The following is a 25,535-nucleotide window of genomic DNA, read 5'->3' on the forward strand; positions in this document are numbered from 1 at the left end:
TTTAAATTGACATTTTTTGGGGAAAAAATCTAATAAACTTTATCAAAAACTTTAATCTTTCAAATATCCTTCATCCAAAAAAATAAATAAGATGTGAAATGAATGTATTCAATCTTTTAAAGTGAAATGAATAGATTTTTTACATTTTTTTTCATCTAGTAACATTGAGTTGTGAATTTTCATGTGCTTGCTCTTTTGTCTTCTTCAGGATTCAAGTAAAGTGAAGCTGCAAAGACAATATCTCTTCTAATCTTTGTTGAACAGTTTGCGAACTTCTGATCCAAAACCTCTGATCCCATTGCCTTCGCTGCTGCGCTCATCTGCTGCAACAGCTCGTCAATCCTTCTCAGACACCTGACAACCGACCCTTCAAACACCGCTGTTTTCTCAATGACCTGCGAAAACGACTCACCTTGTGTCCAGCGATACGCCACATCAACCAGCGCAGGTTTGATTGACTCGACAATATCGTCAGCGCTTTCAGGGGCCATTCTGCACTGCTTGCAGATGTCCCGCACTTTCTCTGCTGTGTCGTGCAGCCGCTTCATTGGCGTGGTCATCTCCTCCCTCATTTCAGCCAGATTGTCGTCTGACTTCTCCTGGAAGAGCATCGCCGACAGCAGCGCCACCGTCTGCTCGTCGCTCAGCTCGTTGAACAGCCCGCCAAACAGAAGCTCCGTCAGCACAATCTCATTCACTGAGTTGATCTCGGCTGCACATCTGCCTTTTGCTGTGACCACGCCTGAGTCGTCCACATACCCAAAGCGCTTCAGCACACGCACCATCGCCTCCAATTCGTCTGACAAGATCATCCGCTCTGCTTTCTCCACCACCCTCTTCTGCGCCTCCACTGCTGCCTTCAGCGACAGCCTTCTCTGATACTTCATCAGCGCCTCATTCATCTCGCTTGTCGCCCACTGCTCCTCTTTTCCCCGGATCTTCTCCTCCACCATCTTCACTCGCTCCCCCAGCTTCACAAACGAGCTGTCTGTTATCCCCATGTCTTCAACGGGGTCGAGCACAGGGATTCCCTCTGGAAAGCGCTCAGCCACTGCAGAGATGGCAGCACCCACCGACGCCCGCGAGTCTGCTGTGCGGAGGTCAGATGGGATGAACAGGCGGAGAGAAGAGACAGCTGTGATGGACGATAGGACAACAGGGAGGACAGCATACTCAGGCTGCGGCTTGCGCTTCTGGATGGGCGGAGGAAGTGCGGTGGATGGTGTGAGGAAGGGGGTGGGTGAGGAAGGTGAATCCTCTTTAGAAGAAGAGGATGAGGAGGAGGAAGAAGATGAAGAAGAAGAGCGGGTAGTGTCTGCTCTGAATGAGTTTGTCCCGCTGTTTTTGAGATGTGGAGCAGGAGAAGGCACATCAGAAGCAGTGCCAGGCGCAATCTCCAACAGCACATCAATCACATAAATGGATGAATCATCGTCAGACGACCGCAGCGATGGCAGTGTTATTCCCATCCCTTTCAGATCTTTCTCTCTCTGATTCTCCCGCTTCTTCACTTCTGTCAGAAGAGACGGTGGAACCTGCTTCTTCATAAACGACACCACAACACCCCATCCCCAGTCGATCCCTGCTCCCTTTCCATTCAGAGCAGACACCTGCGAAGAGGAAGAGGCAGAAGAAGACGATGAGTCCTCCTTTGTCTCTTTGCCCTCCTCTGCACTCCACACGTCTTTCCCCCACAGCACACACCCACCTCCATCCACCACACGCACCAGTCTTCCTGTCTGCAGGAAAGGCAGCACATGCAGCGGATGCATCACCACAAAGTGCATATCGTCCCTCAGACGCCGCAGGAGCGAGTAAGTGTCGTAGCAGTCCTTGACTGAGGGCTCGTTGGCGATCCGGATGGAGTCGTGGAGGCTTTGCAGACGGGCAAGCTCTGAAAATGAAGAGGATGATGTGTTGAGTCAAAGATAATGAGATGGAATGGAGAATGTGTTGAATGAAATGATAATTTTGATTGATATTAGAAAATGATTATAAAAAGTGACAAAAAGAAAGAGAGAGAGAGAAAGAAAAAGAAAGAAAGAAAAAGAAAGAAAGAAAGAAAGAAAGAAAAAGAAAGAAAGAAAGAAAGAAAGAAAGAAAAAGAAAGAAAGAAAGAGAGAGAGAGAGAGAGAGAGAGAGAGAGAGAGAGATGGCAGATGATTATATTGATTTATCTAATCGGCATGAGCAAACCTTCTCTGTGCTGTGGCACTTTCTTCGTAGATTGGAACTGAAGAAACGAATGTTTGATGATAAACTCTGGATTGGCACCTTCAACACGCAGTGTGTTGATAATCATGTTAAAGGAAAGATGAAACTGGGAGTTTAGAGGAATTGCTTGGCCCTGTGCAAAAAGAAAAAATTTATTTTATTTCAATTTTTTTTTGAAATGACAGCAAGGTTGAAAGAGAAACAGATGGTTATTTGATTAGATTGAATAGGGGCAGATAAACAGAATAGAAGGATATGAAGCAAAGGAGAATACAAATAATGTATTCAGCAAGATAACAGCAATTATCATTTTTTTTTAAATTAGCTATGAAAAGATCCGATTAATAAAGTGCAAGCACACATTAATGATGGAGCGAGCTTCTTGTGGCTCCAACCGCTCATCCAGCATCACAATAACAATACCCCTGTCATCCAACCCTCGACGCCCTGCTCTGCCACTCATCTGAATATACTCACCAGACAAAATCTGAGAATAGCAGGTTAATAATGTGTTGATAAATTAGAGAGAAATTTTATTTTAGAAAAATTAAGTTTAAAAAAATTTTAACAGGGAAATAGAAAAGAAGAAAGAATAACGGAAAATGCATTCTCAGCAAAGTTCATAAAAATAAAAAATCTCTTTTTTTTTTCAGAAAAACTGTCAATCACAACATCCTTTCTGGACATCATCAATCCTTTTCTTTTCATAATCTCGATTGTATCTAAAATAATAATAATAATAATAATCCACAACCAAACCCATCTGAACTCTTTCCCATCGAATTTCCTCACAGACGAGAACACAACAGTCTTTGCCGGCATGTTGAGCCCCATAGAAAATGTTTCTGTCGCCAGCAGCACTCGAATCAACCCTTCTTGAAACAGCAGCTCGTTGATTTCCTTCAAAATAGGCAAAAGACCCGAGTGGTGGACGCCTATGCCTCGGAGCAAAAGAGGAAGGATGTTTTTGATTTGAGGCAAATTCTGGTCGCTTTCAGGAAGAGTGCCAATCGCATTCTGGAAGACGGTTCGGATAAGCGCCTTTTCGGGAGATTCTGTTTGGAAATGATGAATAAAATAAAATATAAATGAAATTATGGAAATATTATATAAAGAATTATCAAAAGTTCAAAAAAAGAATATGAATTCAGAAATTTTTCAAAATAAAATGTAAAAAATATTTTTAAAAAAAAATCTCATAGAAATAATTGAAGTCTTCCAGAAATATTGTCAGCCACAATGTCAGGCACAGTCCATGTTTCAAATCTTTGAGCAGCTCAAACCTTTTCCCGGAGTAACTCCCGGCAAGAAATCGTGCTTTCCCAAGCCAACCGCAATCATCTCCACTTCCTTCTTGCTGAAGCAGAACACAATGCACGGATCGAAGTTCCTGTCCATAATAAGCCTCACAATTTTGAATATTTCGGTGAAGTCCTTTTGCCGCCCCACGTTTTTTCGTGTGGTTCCTGAGCCTTGCTGCTCGTTGGTCACAGACATCGACGAAATGGCTGTCGCAAAAGAAGACTCGCGAAACACGCCGTGTTCATCAAGTACAAGATGAAGCCCCTTGCCACCTGTAAAGGTTGTAATGTTGGTTTTGATTTGAATATTTCAAAAAATTTTTTTTGAAAAATAATGAATTATCATTAACGTAATACAAACAAGAATTATCAAAAAAAAAAAAGAAAGAAAGAAAGAAAGAAAGAAAGAAAATAAAATAAAAAATTACAAATAAAAGTCATAATTGTAAAAGAAAGGCATTAAATTTTTTGTGTCTTTAAAACCATACCAGCAGGAAAAACGTAGTGCTGAAGAGGGACAGGACGAAAATCTGTGAACACAACATTGCACGGCTGCTGGTGGAGCGTTGCAATCCATTCAGCAAACTCACGAGCATTTGGTATTGTTGCAGACAAAAATACAAATCTTGCTTTTGGAGGAACCATGATTATTGTTTCTTCCCACACAACTCCTCTTTCAAAATCTCTCATGTAATGAATCTCATCAAACACCACCCATGCAACTTCTCGTGTAACTTCTGATCCTCGATACAACATGTTTCGTAAAATCTCAGTTGTCATCACAAGACATGCAGCATCTGGGTTGATTGTGACATCACCTGTCATCAGTCCAACATCTCCAAAGTGTTCGCATAATTCCCTATACTTTTGATTACTCAGTGCTTTAATTGGACTTGTATAAATAACTCGTTGGTTATCTCGAAGGGCAGTTGCAATAGCATATAAAGCCACAACTGTCTTACCTGCAGATGTATGTGCAGAAACAAGAACGGATTCACCTAACGAATAATTAAATAAAAATAGGACAATAAGATTCGTATGCGAAGAGTTTGTTGTTTCAAACCTTTATCTATTGACTTTATTGATGCCTCTTGAAAGGCATCCAGCTTAAAAGGAAAAGTTTTTGCTGGAGGTCTTGTTGGTTGTGGTGTTTCCTTTTGAACCCATCCAGGCGGAAAGCATACTTCGTGCGTGCAGTTATACGAGATGCTTTCCTTCTTAAACTCTGAGCCAGCACCTTCAATACCGATCTCATCAACTGGACTCGCAAGGGGATCGGGACTTGGAGAAAGATTTGGTGAAGGGCTTGGAGTTCCTGTTTCCTCTGGAGTAAGAGGCATCCTCTTTTCTATTGCTGACTGTGACATATAAAATAAATTTTACAGTTGGAAATCTGATGTAATATTAGAAATATGTTTAATTTTATCAAAAAAATCAAATAAACAAAAGAAAGCATTACCCAGCAGATAGATAATGGTCTATGATGATCAATAATTATTAACTTTTGTTAAAACTTAACTTTCATTAAATATTTCTTGAATTTTTAATTTGAATATTGCATCTCAAATGTGATTTTCAAATTATTGCTAAGAAATTAGATTTGGTGTTAAAAATAGTAACTACAACAACATAAAAAAAACAGTGAACGTATCAAAAACAAGAGCGGATAACTCTCTGAGTATCTAATTTTAAATCGTTTAACCATGTTTCACAAAGTCGTGTGCAAGCTCTCCATCTTTGAATACAGTGCGCAACGTGCTTGGAAGTGCATGCTCAATCTGATGATGTAACAAAAAAGTTAGTTTTTGAGAAAAATGCAACACAAAATAGAATTTTTAAATAAATTGATCTTTATTTCAAACCATTCCTTCCTCCTTCTCTTTGGTGTCAGGGTCGATTCTGATTCCAGGTGCATAAATGATGATATTGGCTGACTTGGATGAGAACACCTCCACTTTCTCCATGCACTCCTGTGACACATAAATCTGAGCGCCCTCTGAAGATTCCACGAGGAACGAGGCGCAGACGTTGACGACCTGTGCTTTGATGTCCTTCGAGTTGATCAGCTCCACACTCGACACCACATCGTCCACCACGACTGTGCACCCAACACACTTGTCGATGACAATCGAGTTCACTTTGCCTGTAATGCGGATGGCAGACTTCTTGCAGTTGTACATGTACACTGTCTGTTGGATGGTTTCGGATTCAAATGTGAGGTCAGGCACATTCACTTGGTTTTCCTGAATGGGAAAATAAAAACAAATAGAATTCATTCAAATGTCATTTTGTTTTGTGGATTAACACAGATAAAAAAATTGAAGATTTGTAAATAAATAAAAAAATAAAATAAATATTAAATTCATGAAAAACATCCAATAAAGGCATACGCATTTCAATTTGTTGCCAAAGTTCTGGAAAACAGGTGGTGCAACTGCTTTTGCTGAGAATGAAAGCATCGATTGTTCAGTTTTGTAGATGTATTGGACATTCATAAAAGATTTCAAAAATAAATCAAAAAAAGAAAGAAAAAATGTAATGAAACCTTTTGGTCCTGCAACGGCTTCTTCCTTTTCGACTCTTTTCTCGCCGACAGAAGATGGGACAGTGAACTTTCTTTCTTCTCTTGGCCTGTTCTTTGTCTTTTCCGAGTCTGAAACATGGCGCAAGCGGCTTGTGATGCCTTCTCCTTGGCACAGTTCTGCAAAGAGTTTTGTTGTGTCTGCAGCTGGTTTCTCAGCAGCAGTGGCTGAAGAAGCGGAAACAGGCGGAGCAGCAGGGACAGCCGGTGCAGCAGGGATGGCTGGCGGAGCAGGGATGGAGGAGGAGCTGGAGGGTGTTGAGGAAGACGATGCAGATCCGTCTGTATATTGGTCGATGTCCATTCCATCACGCTTCCATGAGAGTCCTGTGCGATAATGCTCCTTGATGAAGTCAAGCAAATCAGTTGCCACTTTCTTGATTCCTTGAGCCCATGTGACTTGATCCTGGTTTCTTTAAAAGAAAAATGGAGGAAAATAATTGAAAATATGCATCCATTTTATTTTTTTTTTAAATTTAACATCATACGTTCCTCTATTTTCACGAATAATCTTCAAATTATAGAAGTCTGCAACTTGCCATGTATTATCAACATAATCCATAGGTGTTTTCTCAATTTCAACCCAGTTGGCGCATTTCGACAGCTCTTCAACAACTTTCCATTGACCGAAATTTGGTTCGGTTTTAAATGGAACTGCTTTACCAATTGCCTAAATATAAATATTACTTTAATTCAAATTTTCATAAATTTCAAATAAATCATACGTTAATTGCATCAGCAACTGGTTTGTACTGAGCTTTCATTTGCTCTGGAGTTGGCTTCTTGCACTTTAGAGACTTTCTAATAAGAATTTGTTCTTCTCTAAACACTTTCTCGAGCATTTCAGTCTAAATTTTCGTCAGTCTTTGAAAGATTTATAAAATTATTAGCTTCAAACCATTTTTGGGACTGGCTCGGGAAGTTTATGAGCCACTTCAAGAAGGGGAGGAAACACAGCTTCCAAATAATCCTGAAAATGAAATATTGAAAAAATCACATTTTTGTAAATTGCAAAAATTAACATAAATTTTCAAATTTTTAGCATAAAAAATAGCATGCATCAAATGGGCTTTTCTCTATCTCAACTTCGTCTCCAGCACCTTGATTTCTTTCCAATTTTTCAATGTCTTTTTCCAGACGTTGCAGAAGAGCCTGAAATTACCATTACGAATATACATCATGTTTCGATTATTAATGTAAAAAGAATGTTTGATAAATTTTGAATTTTGTCTTTGAAATTACACACTTCAAAACGTGCTTCCATCTTTGATCTTCAAGACCTTTACTTATAAAAAAAAGAATATTTGAAATGAAAAAAATGATTATAAAACATCTATAATAAACAAAATCGAAATTCTTCAAAAAGAAGAAAGAATGCTTGCTGAAAATTGAAGTTGAGCAATTTGAATGATCAAATTCCTCTTTCCGGTGTGGGGTAAAAGAATAGTTTTGTGTGAGGTTGGGCAACTGATGTGAATATAACAGGAACAATTTCTAGTTTTGGAGAAGAAATGCGTAAAAATGCTCCTTTATTTCTAACGCCTTGATAAGAAGGAGCAGAGAAGATAGAGATCTGATATTAAAAAATAAAAAGAGAAAATAAACAAATTATTTCGCATCAAATGGTCAAAAAAATCAAATGTTATAATCTATGCACGAAACAATTTGATTAAATTTTGCAAAAGAAAAAAGATAAAAAATATCTCTATTTTTCGCATACCAGTTTCTTTTTCTGCTCAACAGAAAAACCTTCTTTTCTCAACTCGTGTGATCGTATAACAAGCTTAAGAGAGTTAGTTTCCAGAAAATCTTGTGTCACATCTGGTCCAAACCAATGGCCATATGGCCGATATGATTCTTTCACACCAACTGAATGAGAAGGATCGCTCCACTTTAAAATAACAATTGTATCACATATGTGAACGGTTATTTCAAAAATACATAAAGAGAAAAAATTGAAAAGAAAATTCTTGTTAAAAACAATGAAAGTGCAAACCAGCATTTGTGTCATAAACAGTTCTCCACCTTCCTGTCCTGGTTCGTGAAATCTATCTACCTTTTGTATATCATCCAACGTCACCCCAAGCCTGTTGAATAATCCACCATGCTAAATAGCATTTATCAGTTCAATAACCATTGAAAAATCATCAGTGTCATAAATGATGAAGCAAAGAATTGTGTGCAAATGTATTGAAATTTCATGTTAAAATTCAAAGAGTTTATTGAAATAATCTTCAAGTCAAATTCAAACCACAAGAAATATTCGTTTGTTAAGTATTGCACAAAGTGGTAATGTGTTGAACGACTCCATAAAATTTGCATAAATTGTTATGTCATATTTATACAAACACTAAGTTTAGAAATATATTTTTATATGACCCAAGAAATAGAATTTCACATGTTTCCAATGTTGTTGCATACCTCGGATCTAAAACCGTAGTCACGTGCGCAAAATGCTGTTTCGTGATTTCCACGAATAAGATGCACGTGTTCTGGATAACAAACTTTCAGTGCATATAAAGTGATACATGTCTTGAAGTTTATAATTATGTGTAAAAAAATCATAAATTTTTATTTTTTGTGAACAAACTTCAATACTAAAAGAGCCTCTATCAATCCAATCTCCAAGAAAAATATATGATAATTCCTCAGACGGCAATCCATTCAAATCAAAAATGTGAAGAAGATCGAAGAACTGACCATGAATGTCCCCCTGTTGAACATATATTCAATTATTAAAATTTTGTGAATTTAAAGCCGTAAGCAAAAATATTAAACAAACAACTACTGTAACCGATTTTCCTTCGGGTATTTCAATGTCGATGATATTTGGATATGTTTTTACCATATTTTTAAAGTCTGTGATAAGTTTCTTCACAACCCCATCTGACGGCTGCTGATCGTGCTTCAGTGCGTTAATTAGTCTGGCTATTAAATTTTTGTTTGCAAAAATATGGTGATGATATGGAATTTATAGAAACTTTTATAAATCTTATTTTTTAATTAAAAATTCAAACGAAGTGTAGTTCTGTTGATGTTTTCTGGGCAAAGAAATCGTGCTTTAAATTTTTTGATTTGAAAAAAATAATTTTAATAAATGCGCTGAAAATTCAAAAAATATTTGTTAATACCCATGAAAAGCAAGGAGAAAACAACCAAAAAATACCCATAACTATTTCTTTTCAAGAATAATATTTTTGAAAAAGTTTTTTGAGGAATGCAAGTGTAAAATATATTTTGTTGTTTTTTTATGGAATAAATACATTTCAACAAATAAATATTCTTCTGGAGCCATGTTTGAACCATAAATATTTGAGCAATTTTTTTGCATGTGTTTTCAATAAAATTAAAACAAGTTTCTTGATTATTTATTCTTTTCCACATCGTTGATTTCAAAAGGGATTTTATTTGAAAAATTCGAAATTGAACTGTTTTCATTATATTTTCTTTTTCATTTTCGTTGCATTATTTTTTTTTAAAAACAATTGATAATCTTCATGGCATTTTCTGTGAAAGACATAAACTCAAAATAAGTTTTTTCGACCATAACCAAATATATAATTGTGGAGTTTTTATTTTGTTGATAAATAGAATTAAATCAAAGAAACAAATTAAGTTAAAACGACAGCTTTATGATTGAGATTTTCTAGAAAAATATTCCTGAAAAAGAAAAATCCACGAAAACAATATTTTTCCATATGTTTCAATTCTGTTTCGAAAATAAAATATTCAGTGAAAAACAAAAAATATCAAAAAGATTCATATGTGTGTGTTAATTTTTGAAATGAAAACTTTTTTCAGTGCACGAAATATTCAGACTTTGCTTGTCCCTGTGAATGTCTTATTAATTCAATTGCCAAAATTTTCACTTCTGTTTTTAAAATAAATGAATCAGCTGAAATAAAGTTAAAATGTCTTAACAGAGACTTTTCACTCTTCAATGATCATTAATTAATATTCAAGGTATTTTTTTTAAATCGAAATTTTTGAAAAAAAAAAATTGGAATCAAAAAAATTACACATATAATATCTTGCAAAAATGAAACTCTCTTATTTCGATTGGGTTTCAGTTCCAGTCAAATAATTTTCTCAAAAATTCAAACAATAAATAAATTATTTCACAACGAAAAATTCATAAAAAAATTTCAAAAATCTGTGAGCTGAAATTGATATAATGAATATACTATTTTTATTGAACAACGTGAAAAAAAAGAATAATTATTTTTTTTTTTCACAAAAATTCCTTATTTATAACTGATCAAACTTTGAGTCAAAACTGTCAATTTAAAAAAAAAAAAGCTCTTATTTTGAGAAATGTTTAAGCCATGTTGCATTATGTTGGAGTGCGTTATGTTATTTTTAATTAATATTCAACTTTTGTTCAAGATTAGCGCAATTATTTTTCTTCATATGAAACTTTTGAAATCATGCTGTTTCTGAAAAACAATTACATAAACAATTCAAATTCATTGTTGTCAATTTTCCACAAAATACCAGTTGAAGGGAAACGGGGGGAAATACGAACTTTCAAGCTTTTTTTGCACGAAGCATTAAATATTTGTAAATCTCTCTTATTTTTGTAAATCTTTCTCAGATTTCTAAATAAATTGTGTTTTCATATCTGCAAGCAAATATCATTAATATAATAACATCATGTTGTATTACCTCTCATGTCTTTCAAAAAATTAACCCATTTTTTAAAAAATTTTTTGATCACAAAAAGTTAATGAAAAGTGCATAATTTTTCAATGAAAATGCCTGAAGTCAAATATTTTGTTCCATATCGTTTCAAAAGCCAAAGTTTGATTTTAAAAAAATAGAAGAGGAATCACATAACAGCTCTATCAGTTTTCAGGGTTCATTTATGAATAATCACAACAAAAACTTAAACCGAAAATTTTGATAGAAAATATCGTGTTTCAAAAATAATAACCCATATATTGTGCCAAAATTTAAAAACTGGTCTTGAAAAAAGTGTATTTCAAAATGGATCAGCCATATGATAATGAAAAACATTAACATTTATTAAACAATTCATCTTTCAAAATTCATAAGATTAACCGTGCAATTTTTTTTGCTTATTGAATTTTCTTCCACTTAATTATTTCTTTTCTTTTTATCAACATAAAACTATTTTCTTTATTATAATTTGCGAGAATGTCATATTTCTTATTAAAAAAAAAACAGAAAAAGTTTAGAACAAATCGTTTCATTTTTCATTTATTCGCAAAATTCATTTCAAATACTCTCTTAATGGAAAAAAATTATTCTTTTTTCTATCTTTGAAAAACATATCCACATATAAAAATTGATACAACAATTTTATTCAATAAACGTATTTATTAAATGAACCAAATAGAAATGATTTTTTTAACTTTTTTCTTTGTAATAAAATTTTGTATTTAAAATTTCATATTCAAGAATACATTATTAAAAGAAATTTGTTTTAAACTTAAAAGAATTTTTATTTAAGATTTCAAACATGTAATGCAAAAATATATTCAACATCAACATCATTATATTATTTATTATATACGCAAATAGAGTCTTGGATGATTATTGAAATGCTCAGTAAGATAGATTGAACATGGAAATAAAATAAAAACAAAATATGGAAATAAACGACCTCTTTTATATTTGCACAAGAGGGGAATATAAATTAAAGATCTTCTTTTGCATCTTTTTTGTCTGTTTTGGCCTCCTTTTTCTCTTCCTTCTTCTCTTCTTTCTTTTCCTCCTTCTTTTCTTCCTTCTTCTCTTCTTTCTTTTCTTCCTTCTTCTCTTCTTTCTTTTCTTCTTTATTTTCCTCCTTCTTCTCTTCCTTCTTTTCCTCAGTCTTTTCATTTTCACCTTTCTTATCTTTTAATCTCATTTGTCTCATCTTCTTTCTCTCTGCAAGTTTTCTTTGAAGAATATCTTCAGGATCTTCATATTCTTCAATCTCTTCGAAATAGCTTTCATCTGGCCGTTTATTCTGCTTCTTCTTCTTTCTTTCTCTTCTTCTTTCTTCTCTTCTCTGTCTTTTTCTTTCCTCCTTCTTCTTTTGCTTCTCATATTCCCTTCTCTCCTCGGCATTCATATCTTCCATTTCTTCTGCTTCAAGTTCTTCAACAGTCTTCCCAAGCTTTGCCGCTTCTTCTTCTTTGACTTTACGCTCGGCCTTCTCCTTCTTTCTCCTCCTCTTCTCTTCCTTCTCTTTCTCTCTCAACATGTTTTCTTCCTCGACTTCTCTCGCAAGCCAGTCGTCAAAGTCTTCCTCCAAATCATCAGGAAGCACAGGCGCATGTGGAAGTCCCGTCATACTCGACAGAACATCAAACAATCGCTCAGCATAATCAACCTTGTGATCCACACCATATCCGTCATGAAGCATTGCTGTTTCATACATAGACAGCAAAAGAAGCTCCATCTTCTTCATATCTGACACAATTGGTGATTCAAGAACACCTTCCTCATTGTATATCATCTCTTCCTCTTCTGGCGTTCCTTCTTTCACCTCTCTGCCTTCCTTTGCTGCAAGCTCTCTCTCTTCTCTTCCAGCAGTTTCCATCGCCTTTCTTGCCTGAATGGATTTGAGTGCCTTGTTCATTCTCTGGATCAGATGTGATGCTGGGTTGATCTCAAACACTTTTTTGCTCATTCTTTTCTTCATCTCCTCCGTCACCATTGAGTGATCCTTATACAAATTGTTCAGCCCGCTGGAAAGCGCTCCTTCACCTGCAACGACAGCACAAGGCACTGACTTCTTTAATGAAACACGGTCTTTCACGATCTCTTTTCCTTCTTTTTCCATCTTGTGCAGCTCCCACAGCATTCTTGGATGCTTCTTGCGATATCTGTCTTCCTTGTCCATCTCCTCCATCTCCTTCTTTCCGGCAATCACAACTGAGTTGTCATCCCTCTTCTTCTCCTTAATCTTCTTTCTTCTCATCGCGTATCTCTCCTTCTCTTTTTCAAATAGCTCCTTCTGTCTTTTCTTCTCTTCCTCATCCAGCAGCATCTGCTTCATTTCCTCCTTCTTCTTTTCCACTTCTCCCATAGCCAACTTCGAGCTAACCTCAACTCTGTCGACCTTTCCTTCAAGAACAGATGTCATCCAGTTCACCAACGGCACCATATCCTTCTTCCATTTCGCCAGCTTCTTCTTAATCGGACCTTTTGACTCGAACTCCTTCACTTTGTTAGCCAGCTCTTCCTGCACTGAAATAATAGGATGCCCATCAAACACCATGATACGCAGGAGATATGCTTCGTCTCTCGCGTCAAAGAGAAGCAGAACATCTCTCTTTTCAGACAAGAATGGCTGCAAGAAGGGCGATTCTCTCACGAATGACTGTGCTTTGTCAATATCTTCGGTATCCACGGCATAGTACAAAATAGGAACATGATCCTTTTTCGAACGCTGCGATGGATTCTTCTTTTGTGTTTCGGTCTTCTTTTCTTCTGCTTCTTCAGCTTCGATCTGCTTTGCGGCTTCTTCAATGTAATCGTCAAGTGAAATCAACTTTTCAGGATGCAACGATGAGTTGAATCGAAGCAATTTCGCTAAATTCTTTCGATTATCGTCATCGTCTCTAATTCCGTGCTTGATTTCAGCTGCAAATTCCCTGTAAAATGTATCATATGCCTCAACGTCTTCATCTGATTCGTCCTTTCTGGCTCTGTCTGACAGCTCTACAAGATAGTCCACAATCTTCCTTGCCAATTTTTTAGCAATCAGCTTCAGCGACTCTGAACCTTGTAGCATTTCTCGAGAAATGTTAAGAGGAATGGCTTCATCAATGTCCTCATCCTCGACCTTCTTTCCTTGTTTTTTCTTGTCTTTATCGTACTTCTCCAACAATGGATCTCTCAAATCATCGACTTCCAACACACCACGCACAAATGTCAAGTATGTTGGGAGGAAATCCATGATTTCTTCAGTAATCAGAACTTTCTTAACATAGAGTCTCAATCTGCTTATACGGCACACAGAATACTTGTTTCTTCCCGGAGGAATGCGGGGTGGGATGTAAATAATTGTCTTAAATCGAACATCTACAGACGAGTGTAAATGGATTTTCCCCAATGGTGCATCTGGACGATAAGCCCAATATGTAACTGTGTGGAAAAAGTCATCATATTCCGTGGATGAAATATAATCTTCATCTTTATCTGATTTTGGATCTCGCACCCAAATTGGTGGTTGTAAGTTAACTTGTCTTTCCTCATATTCTGGATCGGGTATAAGATCATCATCATCATCGTCATCATCGTCATCTTCATCATCAAATTTCTCTGTCTCAATTAGTTTGTCTTCCTTTCGCTTCTTCCTTTCTTCTTGAAGACGTAATCTCTCTTCAGCTTTCATTCTCCTTTCATAAGTCCACTGGTCTTCTTTTTCAAAACGGATGAAAATTGGGAAGTTGACGAACTGTGAATACTTCTCAACCAATGCATGAACAATGGAAGAATTGGAATATCTAGCATCTTTTAAATACAGTTTCACTTTTGTACCACGTTTGAGATCTTCTCCGCTTGTATCCTCGCGAATGGTGTACGATTCAGCCCCCACTGATGACCATATGTATTGTGAAGTATTGTATCTCCGAGATGTCACCACAACTTTACTTGCAACGAGGAATGAAGAATAAAAACCGACACCAAATTGACCGATCAAATCACTCTCAACAGTACCATTTGCAACCATTTCGAAAAATTTAAGTGTTCCAGAATGAGCGATTGTACCAAGATTTTCCATCAGTTCTTCGCGCGACATTCCAATTCCTGTATCTGTAACAGTTATAGTTTCCTCATCTTCATCGGGGTTAATATGAATTTCAAGTTTCTGCATGTCGCCTTCCCCAAGAATTGCAGGATTTGTTTGGGCCTCCATTTTAACTTTGTTAAGTGCATCTGCGCAATTTGAAATCAATTCCCGCAAAAATATTTCCTTATTAGAATACAAAGAATTTACGATCAGTTTCATTAATCTTGAAACATCTGCAGCAAATTCTACACGCGTAGCATTTCCAGTTTTTGTTGTTTTCCTACAAAAAATTAGTCTTAAATACCAAAAGCACAAATAACATCAAACCTGTCTGCTTCTGCTATCAACAACTGTGAAAGCGCCAATATCAACAGAGCAAGCATCTGTCTACGATCGAATAAAAAGATTCAATATATGGGAGAAGATCAAAGTTAAATATCTTTTTAAAACAAATTAAAAAATCATAAAAAATTGCATAATATATGAATTGATTCGTATCTTTCCATTTTGACAAATCGTCACAGATCTAATAAATAATATTTTTATAAACAGTTTTCGTTTTTTTATAACAACAACATAAAAGCATATGTCAAAGCTTGAACTAGAATTTGAAGGAAAAATTGATCTCAACGATCCCGTTCAAATTAAAAAATTAGAGCATGTTTGTGATATATTTTTTACCAAAATTAACATTTTGTCAATTTTTTATATCACTTTATTTCGCTGAAAAATTGCAATTTCTAAAAGCCTCAATTACCACAGCATGCACCATTTGATGTTAGAGGCATTGGAGATGGTACGATGGACGATGATTGTGAATTAAAAGAAGATTTTTCTAAAATCAAAGATAAAAATCCTTCTCATATTACAAAATTACAATCTGATGAAAATAAATCTGTTTCCCAAAAATCTCTGTCATTTATTTCCGAACAACATCAACAAGAAACAAAAAGCCAGCCTCTTGTTCAGTCAAACGAACAAAATCTCGCATCTCCTCCAAGAGTTTTAGAATTCAGAACTCAACGTCGACAAAATCAAAAGCAAGTTGTTCACGCTCCTCAGTTTCAATATTCAGAGTATCAAGAACCTCGGTCTTTTTATGAAAGCGTTCAAGATGTGAAAGGTTTGAATAGAATGATTGTTGATCTTCGTAGAGAACTCACACAAACCCGTGAGAAGCTTGAAGTTTCACTAGAAAAACAAAATCATGTTACAGACCTGGAAAATGCTCTTCGAGAAAAAAGCAAAAAGTTGATTGATATGGAAAGTGAGCTAAAAACAGAGAAAAAAGAGAACAAAGACTTGGCAAAGGCACTATCAGATCTTCAAAAAGATCAGTTGTCACTTCCTTTGAAAAATGCATCATTGGCAAATGAAATAAAGCAAACACGAGTGATGTTGGAGCGAACGCAGGTGTCTCAACGAAAGGCCGAGCAATCAGCTAGAATTGCTGATAGAAATTTAGTGTATCAGCAGAAAGTTAACGAATTCCTGAAGCAAAAAATCGAAACGCTTTGCCATGTTATTGTTGATCGAGTTGGAAAAGAAGGAGAAACGCTTGTGGCTGACGTTATGGGTGATGGCTTCATGGTTCCGTTGCCAGACGAGGAAGGTGCCAAAGAGGGTCAGGCAGGAAGTGGGAAAAAGGGAAGGCAAACGTTTCCTGAAACCAAAAGGCAATCAGAACAGGCGAAGGAAGAATACGTGAAAAAAGGGCCATATGTCACCCAACTGGAAGCGAAAGAGAAAGAAATAATGTCGCTGAAGGAGCAGCTTGTACGCGTTGTGCGTGGGAAAGACGAGAAAATCAATAAATTGAACAGATCAAACGAAGATTTGCGGGTTCGACTGAAAGCGTTGGAGGACGAATTGGAGAGACGGAAAAGAGAGCTGGCAGAAAAGGACAAGGAGAAAGCGTTGCGCACCATGCAGATGAAAGCTCTTGAACAGCTTGCTCAAGAAAAGCATGAGAGGATCCTCAGAGAACAGGAGGCGAGACAAGCTGCAAAGGAATCAGAGAACGAAGATGGTGGCGGTGAAACTGAAATGTGCCAGGAGTCAAGCATAAGCAGTGAGAGCAACAAATGTGTTGATAACGCTTCTTCTGGCGAAGGTGAGCAGACCAGTTTGAATCCACCCTCGAAAGGAAAGATTGTGAGATATGAAGCAAGTGGAAGAGGCCAACAGTTTATTCCGAGAGGAGGCAGAGCCAAAGGTGGTTTGCCTATGCGGCAAGTCTCAACAAAAATGCCACGCGTTTCTGGCACAGTTCGTCAGCCATTGCCTGGGCGTCGAAATGCCAGCTTTGAATACGGAGAAGTTGACAGAAGCAAACAGAAGTACACTCTTTCTGCTCCGGCTGTGCCACCACACGCGAAAAAAGCGGGTTCTTTTTCTGAAAGCAGAAGAGGCAAGATGTCTGGTCCTTTTAAAACAAATGAAAAGCCCCAGAATTCAAAGTATGTGGCTAATTCGCGTGGTGCGCAAAGACACATAATGGAAAAATCGCTGCTAACACAAAGAGAAGGGAGAAACGAACGATCAGGACAGAATGGAAAGCCGAGAATGGAACAAAAACAACAAGGATTTAAAACAATCAAGCAAAAGAAAGAAGAAATAGGCGAAAGCTATGAAGAAGAAGAAGAAGAGGAGGAGGAGGAGGAAGAAGAAGAGAGAACGACTAATAAATGCGATGATAAAGATGCCGAAAATGAAAGCGAAGATTCTCTTTCTGATGCTGTCATAACATCACTCGGGAAAGAATCGACTGAAGTGCAGCTGTCATTTATAGCTGTTGAGCAGAGCTCTGTCGCAGAGTCAGAACTATTTTTGGATTCTGATAGAGTGAACAAAAAGGATTCAAGTGAAAGCAAAAGCAATGCCAAAGGTAGTGAAAAATGAAAAGAGAACGATATGAGCAAGTGAATGATTATCCTTTAGAACAGTCATCGGTAGAAGCACTCAAAAACACGTTTACATGTGTTCCAATGTTGCACATCCTCAATTTATTCTGGCACCGTTCAAAGAATGTGCTTATCAAAAAAAGAATACAAAATTTGAGGAAAAATGGAGAATATGCATGACAATGTTGTATCGTCTGTTTTGTCAGTGGGAGAAATTTTGTTTGGAAAGTGAAATTTCATTTTCTATGCCCCTATAAATAATTGCTCGAATAATGATTTCTAAGTTAGTTGAAGATAAATTAGCTTTGTGTGAAGTTCGGAGATATTGCAATTAGGCACAGCTGTTTATATTAAAATAGAGCTTATATAGAAGATAATACAATTTTTCCTTTTTCACAAAAAATAGTGAAATACTACACAAATAGTTAATAAGGGCATGAACAATAAATTTTAATAAAATTAATTTATTTCATGTTGGCGTGTTATTTTAATCAGATGTTTTTTTTTTTGCTGTTTCATGTTACATTTATTTTATCAATTGAAGAATTTTTTAAATATTCTTTGGTAGTATTAAAGAAAAAAATTTTTAAAGTTATAAAAAAATTTTTTTTTAACTAGTGGGGGACTAAACCCGGGCCGGGGAGGAAACCCGGGCCACCAGTTTTTTAAAAAATATTTTCCAATTTTTTAAGCGAAAAAACATTTTTCAAAAATGAAAAAAATATACATAATATCACATGTGAATATGCAGCAATTCATGTGATTGGCACGTCCAAATGTTTAATGCCTCTGTATATAAAAAATAATTTGTGATCACATAAAATTTTTTGATTTTTTCTTTTGAAAACAGAAAAAAAAGAATTTTCACTTTTCGTTAACTTTTATGTTTATTTCACACAAATGGAATTTATCTGCTCACGTTTATTTGTTTCTTCAAGGTCTCAACGAGAAATAAAAAATTTTCTGTAAAAAAATTTCGACTTTTCGTTGAGACCTTGAAGAAACAAATAAACGTGAGCAGATAAATTCCATTTGTGTGAAATAAACATAAAAGTTAACGAAAAGTGAAAATTCTTTTTTTTCTGTTTTCAAAAGAAAAAATCAAAAAATTTTATGTGATCACAAATTATTTTTTATATACAGAGGCATTAAACATTTGGACGTGCCAATCACATGAATTGCTGCATATTCACATGTGATATTATGTATATTTTTTTCATTTTTGAAAAATGTTTTTTCGCTTAAAAAATTGGAAAATATTTTTTAAAAAACTGGTGGCCCGGGTTTCCTCCCCGGCCCGGGTTTAGTCCCCCACTAGAACTTGATTGATTTGACTGCGTCAAGTGGCATTAGATCGGTCAACATCCAATAAGATCGATCTAATGCCATTGAGACCCAGTCAAATTGGATGTGACTCAGTCACATCCGATGCTTTCAATTCTGGGTGTCATGATCAAAATATTTTAGAAAAAATTTGTAATAATAATTAATAATTAACATCTCATTTTTTATCATTTTAATTGAATATAATGATTTTTCATTTAAAATAGTTTTCTATTTTGTCAGTTTTTTTAAATTATTGATATTTCACGGAAAAACCTGGAAATTCTAATTGTTTATGTTTGACAATGATTATTTGAATTATAATAATGATATAAGAAAATTTCATTTCATTTTTCAATATTAAGAACAAGTTTCATTTGTTTTTTTCATTTCATTAATATTTTCAGAAAAAAGAAAAAATACAAAAAAAGAAGCTTTAGAATCATATCTTCTTTTTATTTTTTATTCGAAATGAAAAAATATCAAATAATGATTATTTAATAAACACATAACAGTAAAGAAAACACAAAAAAGTTTAATTGTTTATAAATATTGAAAATTAACAAAAAAAATGAATATGAAATAGTTAATTGATCAAAGCATAAACAAAGTTGGCTCGATTTCAACAGTAAAAATTAACAACTGAGTCACAATTGCGAAATTTTAAAGTTTCAAAAAACCAGAATCAAAATAAGAAAACAACAAAAACATAGTTATTTACAAAATATTCAAATAAAAAATAAAAACATATAAAAAGTTCAACGTTCATGAGCTTTAAATAACAAAAATATAAACAAAACAAAAAAATGTTTGATCACAACTTGTGATCATGAAAATCACAATCTCGCCCTTGGTGAGATCGAGGGAAATTCGATAAAAAATAGATAAATTCGACAAACCAGACTAAAATCGATTTGACTGAGTCACATTTTCGCGACTCAGTCAAATCAATCAAGTTCTACTAGAACTTATTCGAATTTATTTTGTTATATCGCATTAACTTTTTCTTTTTGGTATGAGTTTGATATCATTCCAAAAAGATCGACTAAGTTCCAATGTGATTTAATCACATCCATTGTTTTTTATCATGGGTCCTTTTTGATCACAAAAATATTTACATATAAAGGGTGTGTTTGTTGTTATCATTTTTTGACTGTTTCGATCAATGTCTGAATCTTCACTTTTGAGTGTCTTAGAGAGAGTTGAAGAAAGAAATAAAATGCCTGCTTCTCCTGCTATCAAAGAAACAAAAAAAACCACTTCAATCATCGAAAGAGCTTTGAATATTTTGGACAACACACCAACTGCCTTTTTTCGCTTTACGGGCTTCGCCCGATTTGAGTTCGATTTGTTACTTCAACTTCTTCAAAAAGAAATATCTCCTCATCGAGGAAAAGAAAAGGCAATCAACAATTTTTCTGATCAACTTTTTTTATTACTCACTTTTCTTCATCATGGATCCACTACACTAACATTTATGCTTTCTTCTTCTTTTTATGACACTCAAAATGCAACAATTCGACTTCTTCACAGAATTGCTGCAGACATCAGAGTGCCCTTGACTGATTTATTTCTCACTTTTCGCCCAGATCGTCTAGAAGGAATGAAGGAGGTGGGTCTTGTTTTGGATTGTACGGTAATTCCCACAAATCGTCCAGGTGGAAGGTTGGAATATGGAAAGAAATTTTATAGTGGAAAGCATCATATTTACTGTGTGAAGGTGGAAGTTGGTGTTAATCCTCGAATTGGTACTGCTTGTACAATCAGTCACGTCCAAACTGGGTCAACACATGATTTTGTCCTTTTCAAAGATCATTTACCTCAATTTGAGAGTCAATTGGGAGGAGCAAAGATACTTGCTGACTCAGCATACATTGGAGCAAGGCCAGAATTGGGTGCAATAATCTCAAAACCTGTCGGAACACCCGAATTGGCATCCAAAAGAGTGATTGTCGAGCGATTTTTTGGGAGGTTGAAGACTCTTTTTGCCGTTTTCAGGCGTCCATGGCCATTTGAAGTGGAAAGAGTGGCGGAGTATTTCACAATTGCATGCTGTTTGACGAATTTTCACATCCTGAAAAATCCACTGACTGCAGTCGACTCAGATGCAAATTCTCGATTCATTGGATATCTGATGCAGTCACATGAGAAGAAAGTGGAAGCAAAGCGAATCGCTAATGAACGCTATCGAGTCAATATGAAGAAAAGATTGAATCCTGAAGCTCCTACGCCATCATCAATCACAACTCTGTTTTATTCGGAAGATAGTTAGACTTTTTTATTTTTACCCATATTAATGTTTATAATGTTTATTTTACTTGTTTTTATATTTACATTACCATAACTATGTTTTTCAGGCAATTCTGAAGCCCAAGAGCAGCGAACTGGGGAAGATCAAAGAGAAAAAGAAAGAAAAGATGAAAAGGAGAAGAAAGAAAAGAAAACTGTCGAAGAAAAGGAAAGGAGAGACGAAATAATAATCAACGAAAGAGATGAAGATGAAGAAAGAGAAAGAAACAGTGACGAATTATCAAGTTGGTTTTTACCAAATCAGTGGAGGTCTCTTCGCTTTCAGCAACCCTCATCATCGTCTTCCTTTCCTTCTGCTTCTTCCTCTAGTGCTTCAATAAAAGAAAAGAGAGTCAGCGAAACTCCTTTGCAGAGCTTGTTAAACCAAAGACAGTGAGTTTTTCTATTGTTTTTTATTTTTCAATTCACCTTTGTTACCTTTTTATCTAAATACAATATGATTTTATTATTGATAAGTTTTTTTGTTTAATTTTACATAAAACATATATAAGAATACAAGAAATTTTTATCGAATAACTTCATTTTATTGTTAATACTCAAAACAAAATATTAAAATATGAAATGAGTGAATTTGTTAAAAAAATATTATTTAAACATTCAGAACTATCATATTTATACTAAACATATAAAAAATATAGTTAAAAATGGTTAAAAGTTATTTATACTCATTAAAATTGCATAAAAACATGATATAAATGCACTAAACAAAAAATAAACAAAACTCAAAAAACGGATCATAAAAAGTTTTAATAATATATGACAAACATACAAACAAAATGTTAAAACCTAACTCAAAATAATGGTGAAGTAATTTAAGAAACAAAAAAAGTTATGATCACAAGTTACAAAACAAAAAAAATTTGAAAATCCTCGAGTTGCCTGGAAAAAGATTGAGAAAATACCGAATTGAGCGAGAAACATTCAAAAAGTCACAAATAATTCGAATTTCTTCAATCAATTCGGTGCGGCAGGGAAAATTCGAACAAGTTCTACTAACGAGTCCTGGTGGTGCAAAAGGAAAGCATACGGCACTTTATGGTTAAACTTGCCGTGATCCTGGTTCAATTCCAGGTTGGGACATTGTTTTTCTGTTTTTTCTTTTTTTTAGAAAATTTCTATAATCAAAAATATATTTCTTTCTTGTAAAACACAATGCACAATTTTCTTGATTTGCTATTGTTTGATTAAAAATTATAATTTTAAATAAAAAAGCAGAAAAATGTTAACAAAAATTATAGTACAACATAAGCACAAACGAATGAACTTTTAAATTTAAAATTTGTAAAAGTTTAAAAATAAATGAAAAAAATTTATTCTTTTAAAGACCTTTCATTCATATAACTTCGGGGAATCCATCTCTGATATATCCTGCATTTCTTAATTTCAAATGGTAAAGGCGAGGATCATCAGTTTCCTTCACAAATTGTCTCAACTTTCTTTCTTTTGCTTTTTGATTGGTGCTGTCTTCTGTAACAGCACTTTCAGTTCTTTCACCACTTCTTTCTCTATTCTCATTCGCCCAGCTGCTGTTGTCACCACCTTGAACATATTGTGCGTAGTTAGTTTTTGTTAAACTGTCCCATCGAGCAACATCAGATGGGTTGAAAGGAATTGCTGGAAATGAAATCTGAGGGGATGGTGGAATGAGAGACGTCTGAGGTGGATCGTGAAGCTGGGCCATTAGCGATAGAGACGAAATTGGTGGGAAAAGACCAGCTTGATCCGATGATGGAATTGAACATTCGCTGTATTGCTCATGCGACGAACAAGAAGCCTTTCCGAGCTGGGGTGTTCTTCGAATACTATTTGAGCTGTTTTTTTGAAGATCGCTCATTGCGACTCCTTTATGTGTTTCATGATATTTATCTCCTTTCGCTGAATTCATTTCACCACTCTGCAACAGATCAATCCTCTTCTGCCTTTCCTCCTCTTCTTTCCTTCTCTCGTCCTTCCCTCTAACATCGAGAACAGGAGGCGCTGTTGTGTCAATACTTAGCCTTTTCAGTTTTGTCCATGCAATTGCAGGCGGAATTAGAGGAGGAGGAGGAGTGCTGCAGAGAATATCGTCCTCCTCGTTTTGTGTGAGCGATGGAACATCGTTCGACACACCTTCTTTTTTCTCTCCCTCGTTTTTATCCGAATTTCTGCAATTCTTCTTTTCATTTGCACTTCTTGTTCTTTCAATAGCTGCCAAAGAACCAGGATAACGGCAACGACCAGGATCGTCGTCCCACAACAACTGTTGAGGAGAAGGTGTTGGAAATAAATGGGATACATTGTCAGGGGGATGAGTGTTTGATGGGGTCAAGCGCGAACTGCTTGATGGAAGCAGTAGTGATGGTACTGAAGCAAATGCAGGACGCTTTTCAATAACATGAACATCATTAGCTTCACAACCATCCAGTAAATCTTGTGGATGCTGTTGTGAATCCCATCTAGTACTCCAATTATTTGATCTTTTTGATGTGTCTTTTTCCGCCTCATCATTTTTCGAAAGAACAGCCGATGACGCGGTGAAATGTTGCTTTAGCAAAAAATCTCTTTCTTTACTCACACGAGATACAAATGCTGGATGAAGTCGTTTAATGATCGTTTTTTGAGGCGATCTCCCTTTTTCTTGTGGGATTGATGGGCTAATGAACGATTTTTCCTGTTGCAATGTAAATTCCGATCCTTTCGAAGAATGTGAATGTGGAAGATGATGATTTTCTTTATGAAGAGATGATTGCGGACTAGTTGCAGAACTTCGAAGAAACGAATTCAGTGGTGATATTTCAAATTCATCTGCGCTGCTTCCACTGAGAACTTTCCGAGGTTCGTTAGGCAGAGGCTGTTCTCTCAAAAAAGTTTGAGCCGAAGAAGGAAAAGCAAAGCTCTTTGGCTGAAGGTGTGATTGCGGAGGAGAAGGGATTAATTCGAGTTGCTCGTCAACTTGTGAAATGATTTCGTTAAGGGCTGCCTCGAATGATGAAATGTGTTCGTGTAATGCAGAATATTGAGAAAAAAATGATTGAGTTGAAGATTTTTTTGGTAAAGATGTTTGAATAAAAGTTTGTGGTGTGGAAATATGACTGCGAGTTTGCTCAACGCCTTCATCCAAAAAGTTGGAATCGCTCCTTATCCTTCGAATAGGAGAAAATCTACTTTGACTTTTTGGACGGCTTTTGGGTGACTCGCTTTGTGTAGGAGAAAATTTGGATTGTTGATGGCTGGGCTTGAACTTTTTTTCAGGAGAACTTAAACAAGATTCCTTTTGCCAATTACGCGTTTGTTTATTATGAAAACGATAGCTGCTCGAATGAACTTGTTGATGCGATGATTCCTTGTTTGGTGAAATATGCGCTTTTCTTGAATTTTTTGGGTGTGGTGAATGGTGAAATGATCGATTCTTTTTCTTTCGCATCAATTGTGAAAGAAGTGGATGCTTCAATGCTTTTGGAGATGGCTTCAAAGAACTGATTGCAGAATGCGTAGATTTAGCTGTCAATTCTTTTGAATAATAACTATGGTCATGCGAGTGACCGAGAGATGACGAAAGTCGAGTTGGTGAAATTCTTTTGTGGTTCGACGAGCTAAACTTTGGACTTTGCCTCTTTTTCGGCTTATGAGGAGATTTTTGCTTTGGAGTCATTTCAGAATGGTTTGAATGAACAATCGATGTTGAAAGCTCGACTTTTTGAGGTGAATGATCTGTAATTTTTGAATGAAAAAGCGATTTTGCCGAACTGTTTAAAGAAATGCCCATCAACCAATCTCCAATCTCATCTTTATTCATTCCCAGGGAATAATCTTCGTCATGGCTTTCCTTTTCAGCTTTTTCATCTCTTTTATCTGATTCACTCTGATCCGATCCATCACGAGAATCGCTTCTTCTATTTCTCTTTCTTTGTTCTTCCCTTCGTGCTTCTTCTGCTTTTTCCATCAAATCAGGTGGAGGAGGTCGATGAGGAGTTTGCTGATTATCTTTTGTAGTTTTTTCATTCGAACTCAATTTGAATTCATTTTGTACAAAATCATTGTAATATAGGTCATTCAGTGCAGACGAATTACTCTTGATTTCCTGAGAATTATCGTCCTGCATCTCAAAGTCAAACTTAAATTTTTGATCTAATTTCAAATAACATTTTTTCTCAAACAAAAAAATTAAAGATATG

At 35.6% G+C, this 25,535-nt stretch overlaps 6 protein-coding genes across 6 annotated transcripts; 1 reads left to right on the forward strand and 5 right to left on the reverse strand.

Moving 5' to 3' along the window:
• Window positions 1–38: 38 nt before the first annotated feature.
• MONOS_4989 (putative ATP-dependent RNA helicase) lies at window positions 39–4,987 on the reverse strand. Its single transcript, XM_067875101.1, has 8 exons — window positions 4,975–4,987; window positions 4,579–4,908; window positions 4,004–4,513; window positions 3,498–3,788; window positions 2,974–3,269; window positions 2,576–2,701; window positions 2,197–2,347; window positions 39–1,894 (listed from the first exon to the last, which is right to left on the reverse strand). The coding sequence occupies exons 2-8, from the start codon at window positions 4,880–4,882 to the stop codon at window positions 180–182; spliced, it is 3,393 nt and encodes a 1,130-aa protein (XP_067725632.1). The 5' UTR covers window positions 4,883–4,908; window positions 4,975–4,987; the 3' UTR covers window positions 39–179.
• Window positions 4,988–5,077: 90 nt separating this feature from the next.
• Window positions 5,078–7,373, reverse strand: MONOS_4988 (Adenylyl cyclase-associated protein CAP). Its single transcript, XM_067875100.1, has 9 exons — window positions 7,343–7,373; window positions 7,156–7,248; window positions 6,995–7,066; window positions 6,822–6,944; window positions 6,585–6,766; window positions 6,061–6,509; window positions 5,906–5,958; window positions 5,378–5,758; window positions 5,078–5,293 (listed from the first exon to the last, which is right to left on the reverse strand). Exons 1-9 carry the CDS (start codon window positions 7,358–7,360, stop codon window positions 5,213–5,215), a joined length of 1,452 nt encoding a protein of 483 aa, XP_067725633.1. The 5' UTR covers window positions 7,361–7,373; the 3' UTR covers window positions 5,078–5,212.
• A 134-nt stretch (window positions 7,374–7,507) lies between these two features.
• MONOS_4987 (putative Serine/threonine-protein phosphatase 5) lies at window positions 7,508–9,266 on the reverse strand (the record flags this gene model as incomplete). The annotated part of the gene is made up of 9 exons (XM_067875099.1): window positions 7,508–7,669; window positions 7,817–7,987; window positions 8,093–8,203; window positions 8,348–8,446; window positions 8,518–8,628; window positions 8,687–8,809; window positions 8,879–9,024; window positions 9,114–9,155; window positions 9,263–9,266. The coding sequence occupies 9 exons, from the start codon at window positions 9,264–9,266 to the stop codon at window positions 7,508–7,510; spliced, it is 969 nt and encodes a 322-aa protein (XP_067725634.1).
• Window positions 9,267–11,416: 2,150 nt separating this feature from the next.
• Window positions 11,417–15,259, reverse strand: MONOS_4986 (putative endoplasmin precursor). Its single transcript, XM_067875098.1, has 2 exons — window positions 15,173–15,259; window positions 11,417–15,125 (listed from the first exon to the last, which is right to left on the reverse strand). Exons 1-2 carry the CDS (start codon window positions 15,226–15,228, stop codon window positions 11,756–11,758), a joined length of 3,426 nt encoding a protein of 1,141 aa, XP_067725635.1. The 5' UTR covers window positions 15,229–15,259; the 3' UTR covers window positions 11,417–11,755.
• Window positions 15,260–15,380: 121 nt separating this feature from the next.
• Window positions 15,381–18,351, forward strand: MONOS_4985 (uncharacterized protein). The gene is made up of 2 exons (XM_067875097.1): window positions 15,381–15,506; window positions 15,593–18,351. The coding sequence occupies exons 1-2, from the start codon at window positions 15,432–15,434 to the stop codon at window positions 17,744–17,746; spliced, it is 2,229 nt and encodes a 742-aa protein (XP_067725636.1). The 5' UTR covers window positions 15,381–15,431; the 3' UTR covers window positions 17,747–18,351.
• A 4,363-nt stretch (window positions 18,352–22,714) lies between these two features.
• Window positions 22,715–25,462, reverse strand: MONOS_13801 (uncharacterized protein; the record flags this gene model as incomplete). Its single annotated transcript, XM_067866537.1, has 1 exon — window positions 22,715–25,462. One exon carries the CDS (start codon window positions 25,460–25,462, stop codon window positions 22,715–22,717), a length of 2,748 nt encoding a protein of 915 aa, XP_067725637.1.
• Window positions 25,463–25,535: the final 73 nt, after the last annotated feature.

Source organism: Monocercomonoides exilis (assembly GCF_001643675.1).
Source record: "Monocercomonoides exilis strain PA203 chromosome Unknown scaffold28-1221067, whole genome shotgun sequence".
NCBI classification, from domain to species: Eukaryota; Preaxostyla; order Oxymonadida; family Polymastigidae; genus Monocercomonoides; species Monocercomonoides exilis.

What these genes read in the sequence shown, in the direction of transcription:
- MONOS_4986 (XM_067875098.1), bottom strand. Translation starts at nt 15,228, where the DNA reads ATGCTTGCTCTGTTGATATTGGCGCTTTCACAGTTGTTGATAGCAGAA. An exon ending in TTGATAGCAGAAGCAGACAG is followed by an intron (nt 15,126 to 15,172) that starts GTTTGATGTTAT and finishes AATTTTTTGTAG; the next exon opens with GAAAACAACAAAAACTGGAA.
- MONOS_4989 (XM_067875101.1), bottom strand. Translation starts at nt 4,882, where the DNA reads ATGTCACAGTCAGCAATAGAAAAGAGGATGCCTCTTACTCCAGAGGAA. An exon ending in AATAAAGTCAATAGATAAAG is followed by an intron (nt 4,514 to 4,578) that starts GTTTGAAACAAC and finishes ATTATTCGTTAG; the next exon opens with GTGAATCCGTTCTTGTTTCT. An exon ending in AAGCTCGCTCCATCATTAAT is followed by an intron (nt 2,348 to 2,575) that starts GTGTGCTTGCAC and finishes CTTTTTGCACAG; the next exon opens with GGCCAAGCAATTCCTCTAAA.
- MONOS_4985 (XM_067875097.1), top strand. Translation starts at nt 15,432, where the DNA reads ATGTCAAAGCTTGAACTAGAATTTGAAGGAAAAATTGATCTCAACGAT. An exon ending in AAATTAAAAAATTAGAGCAT is followed by an intron (nt 15,507 to 15,592) that starts GTTTGTGATATA and finishes AATTTCTAAAAG; the next exon opens with CCTCAATTACCACAGCATGC.
- MONOS_4988 (XM_067875100.1), bottom strand. An exon ending in CAGTTGCTGATGCAATTAAC is followed by an intron (nt 6,767 to 6,821) that starts GTATGATTTATT and finishes ATTTATATTTAG; the next exon opens with GCAATTGGTAAAGCAGTTCC. An exon ending in ATTCGTGAAAATAGAGGAAC is followed by an intron (nt 6,510 to 6,584) that starts GTATGATGTTAA and finishes TTTCTTTTAAAG; the next exon opens with AAACCAGGATCAAGTCACAT.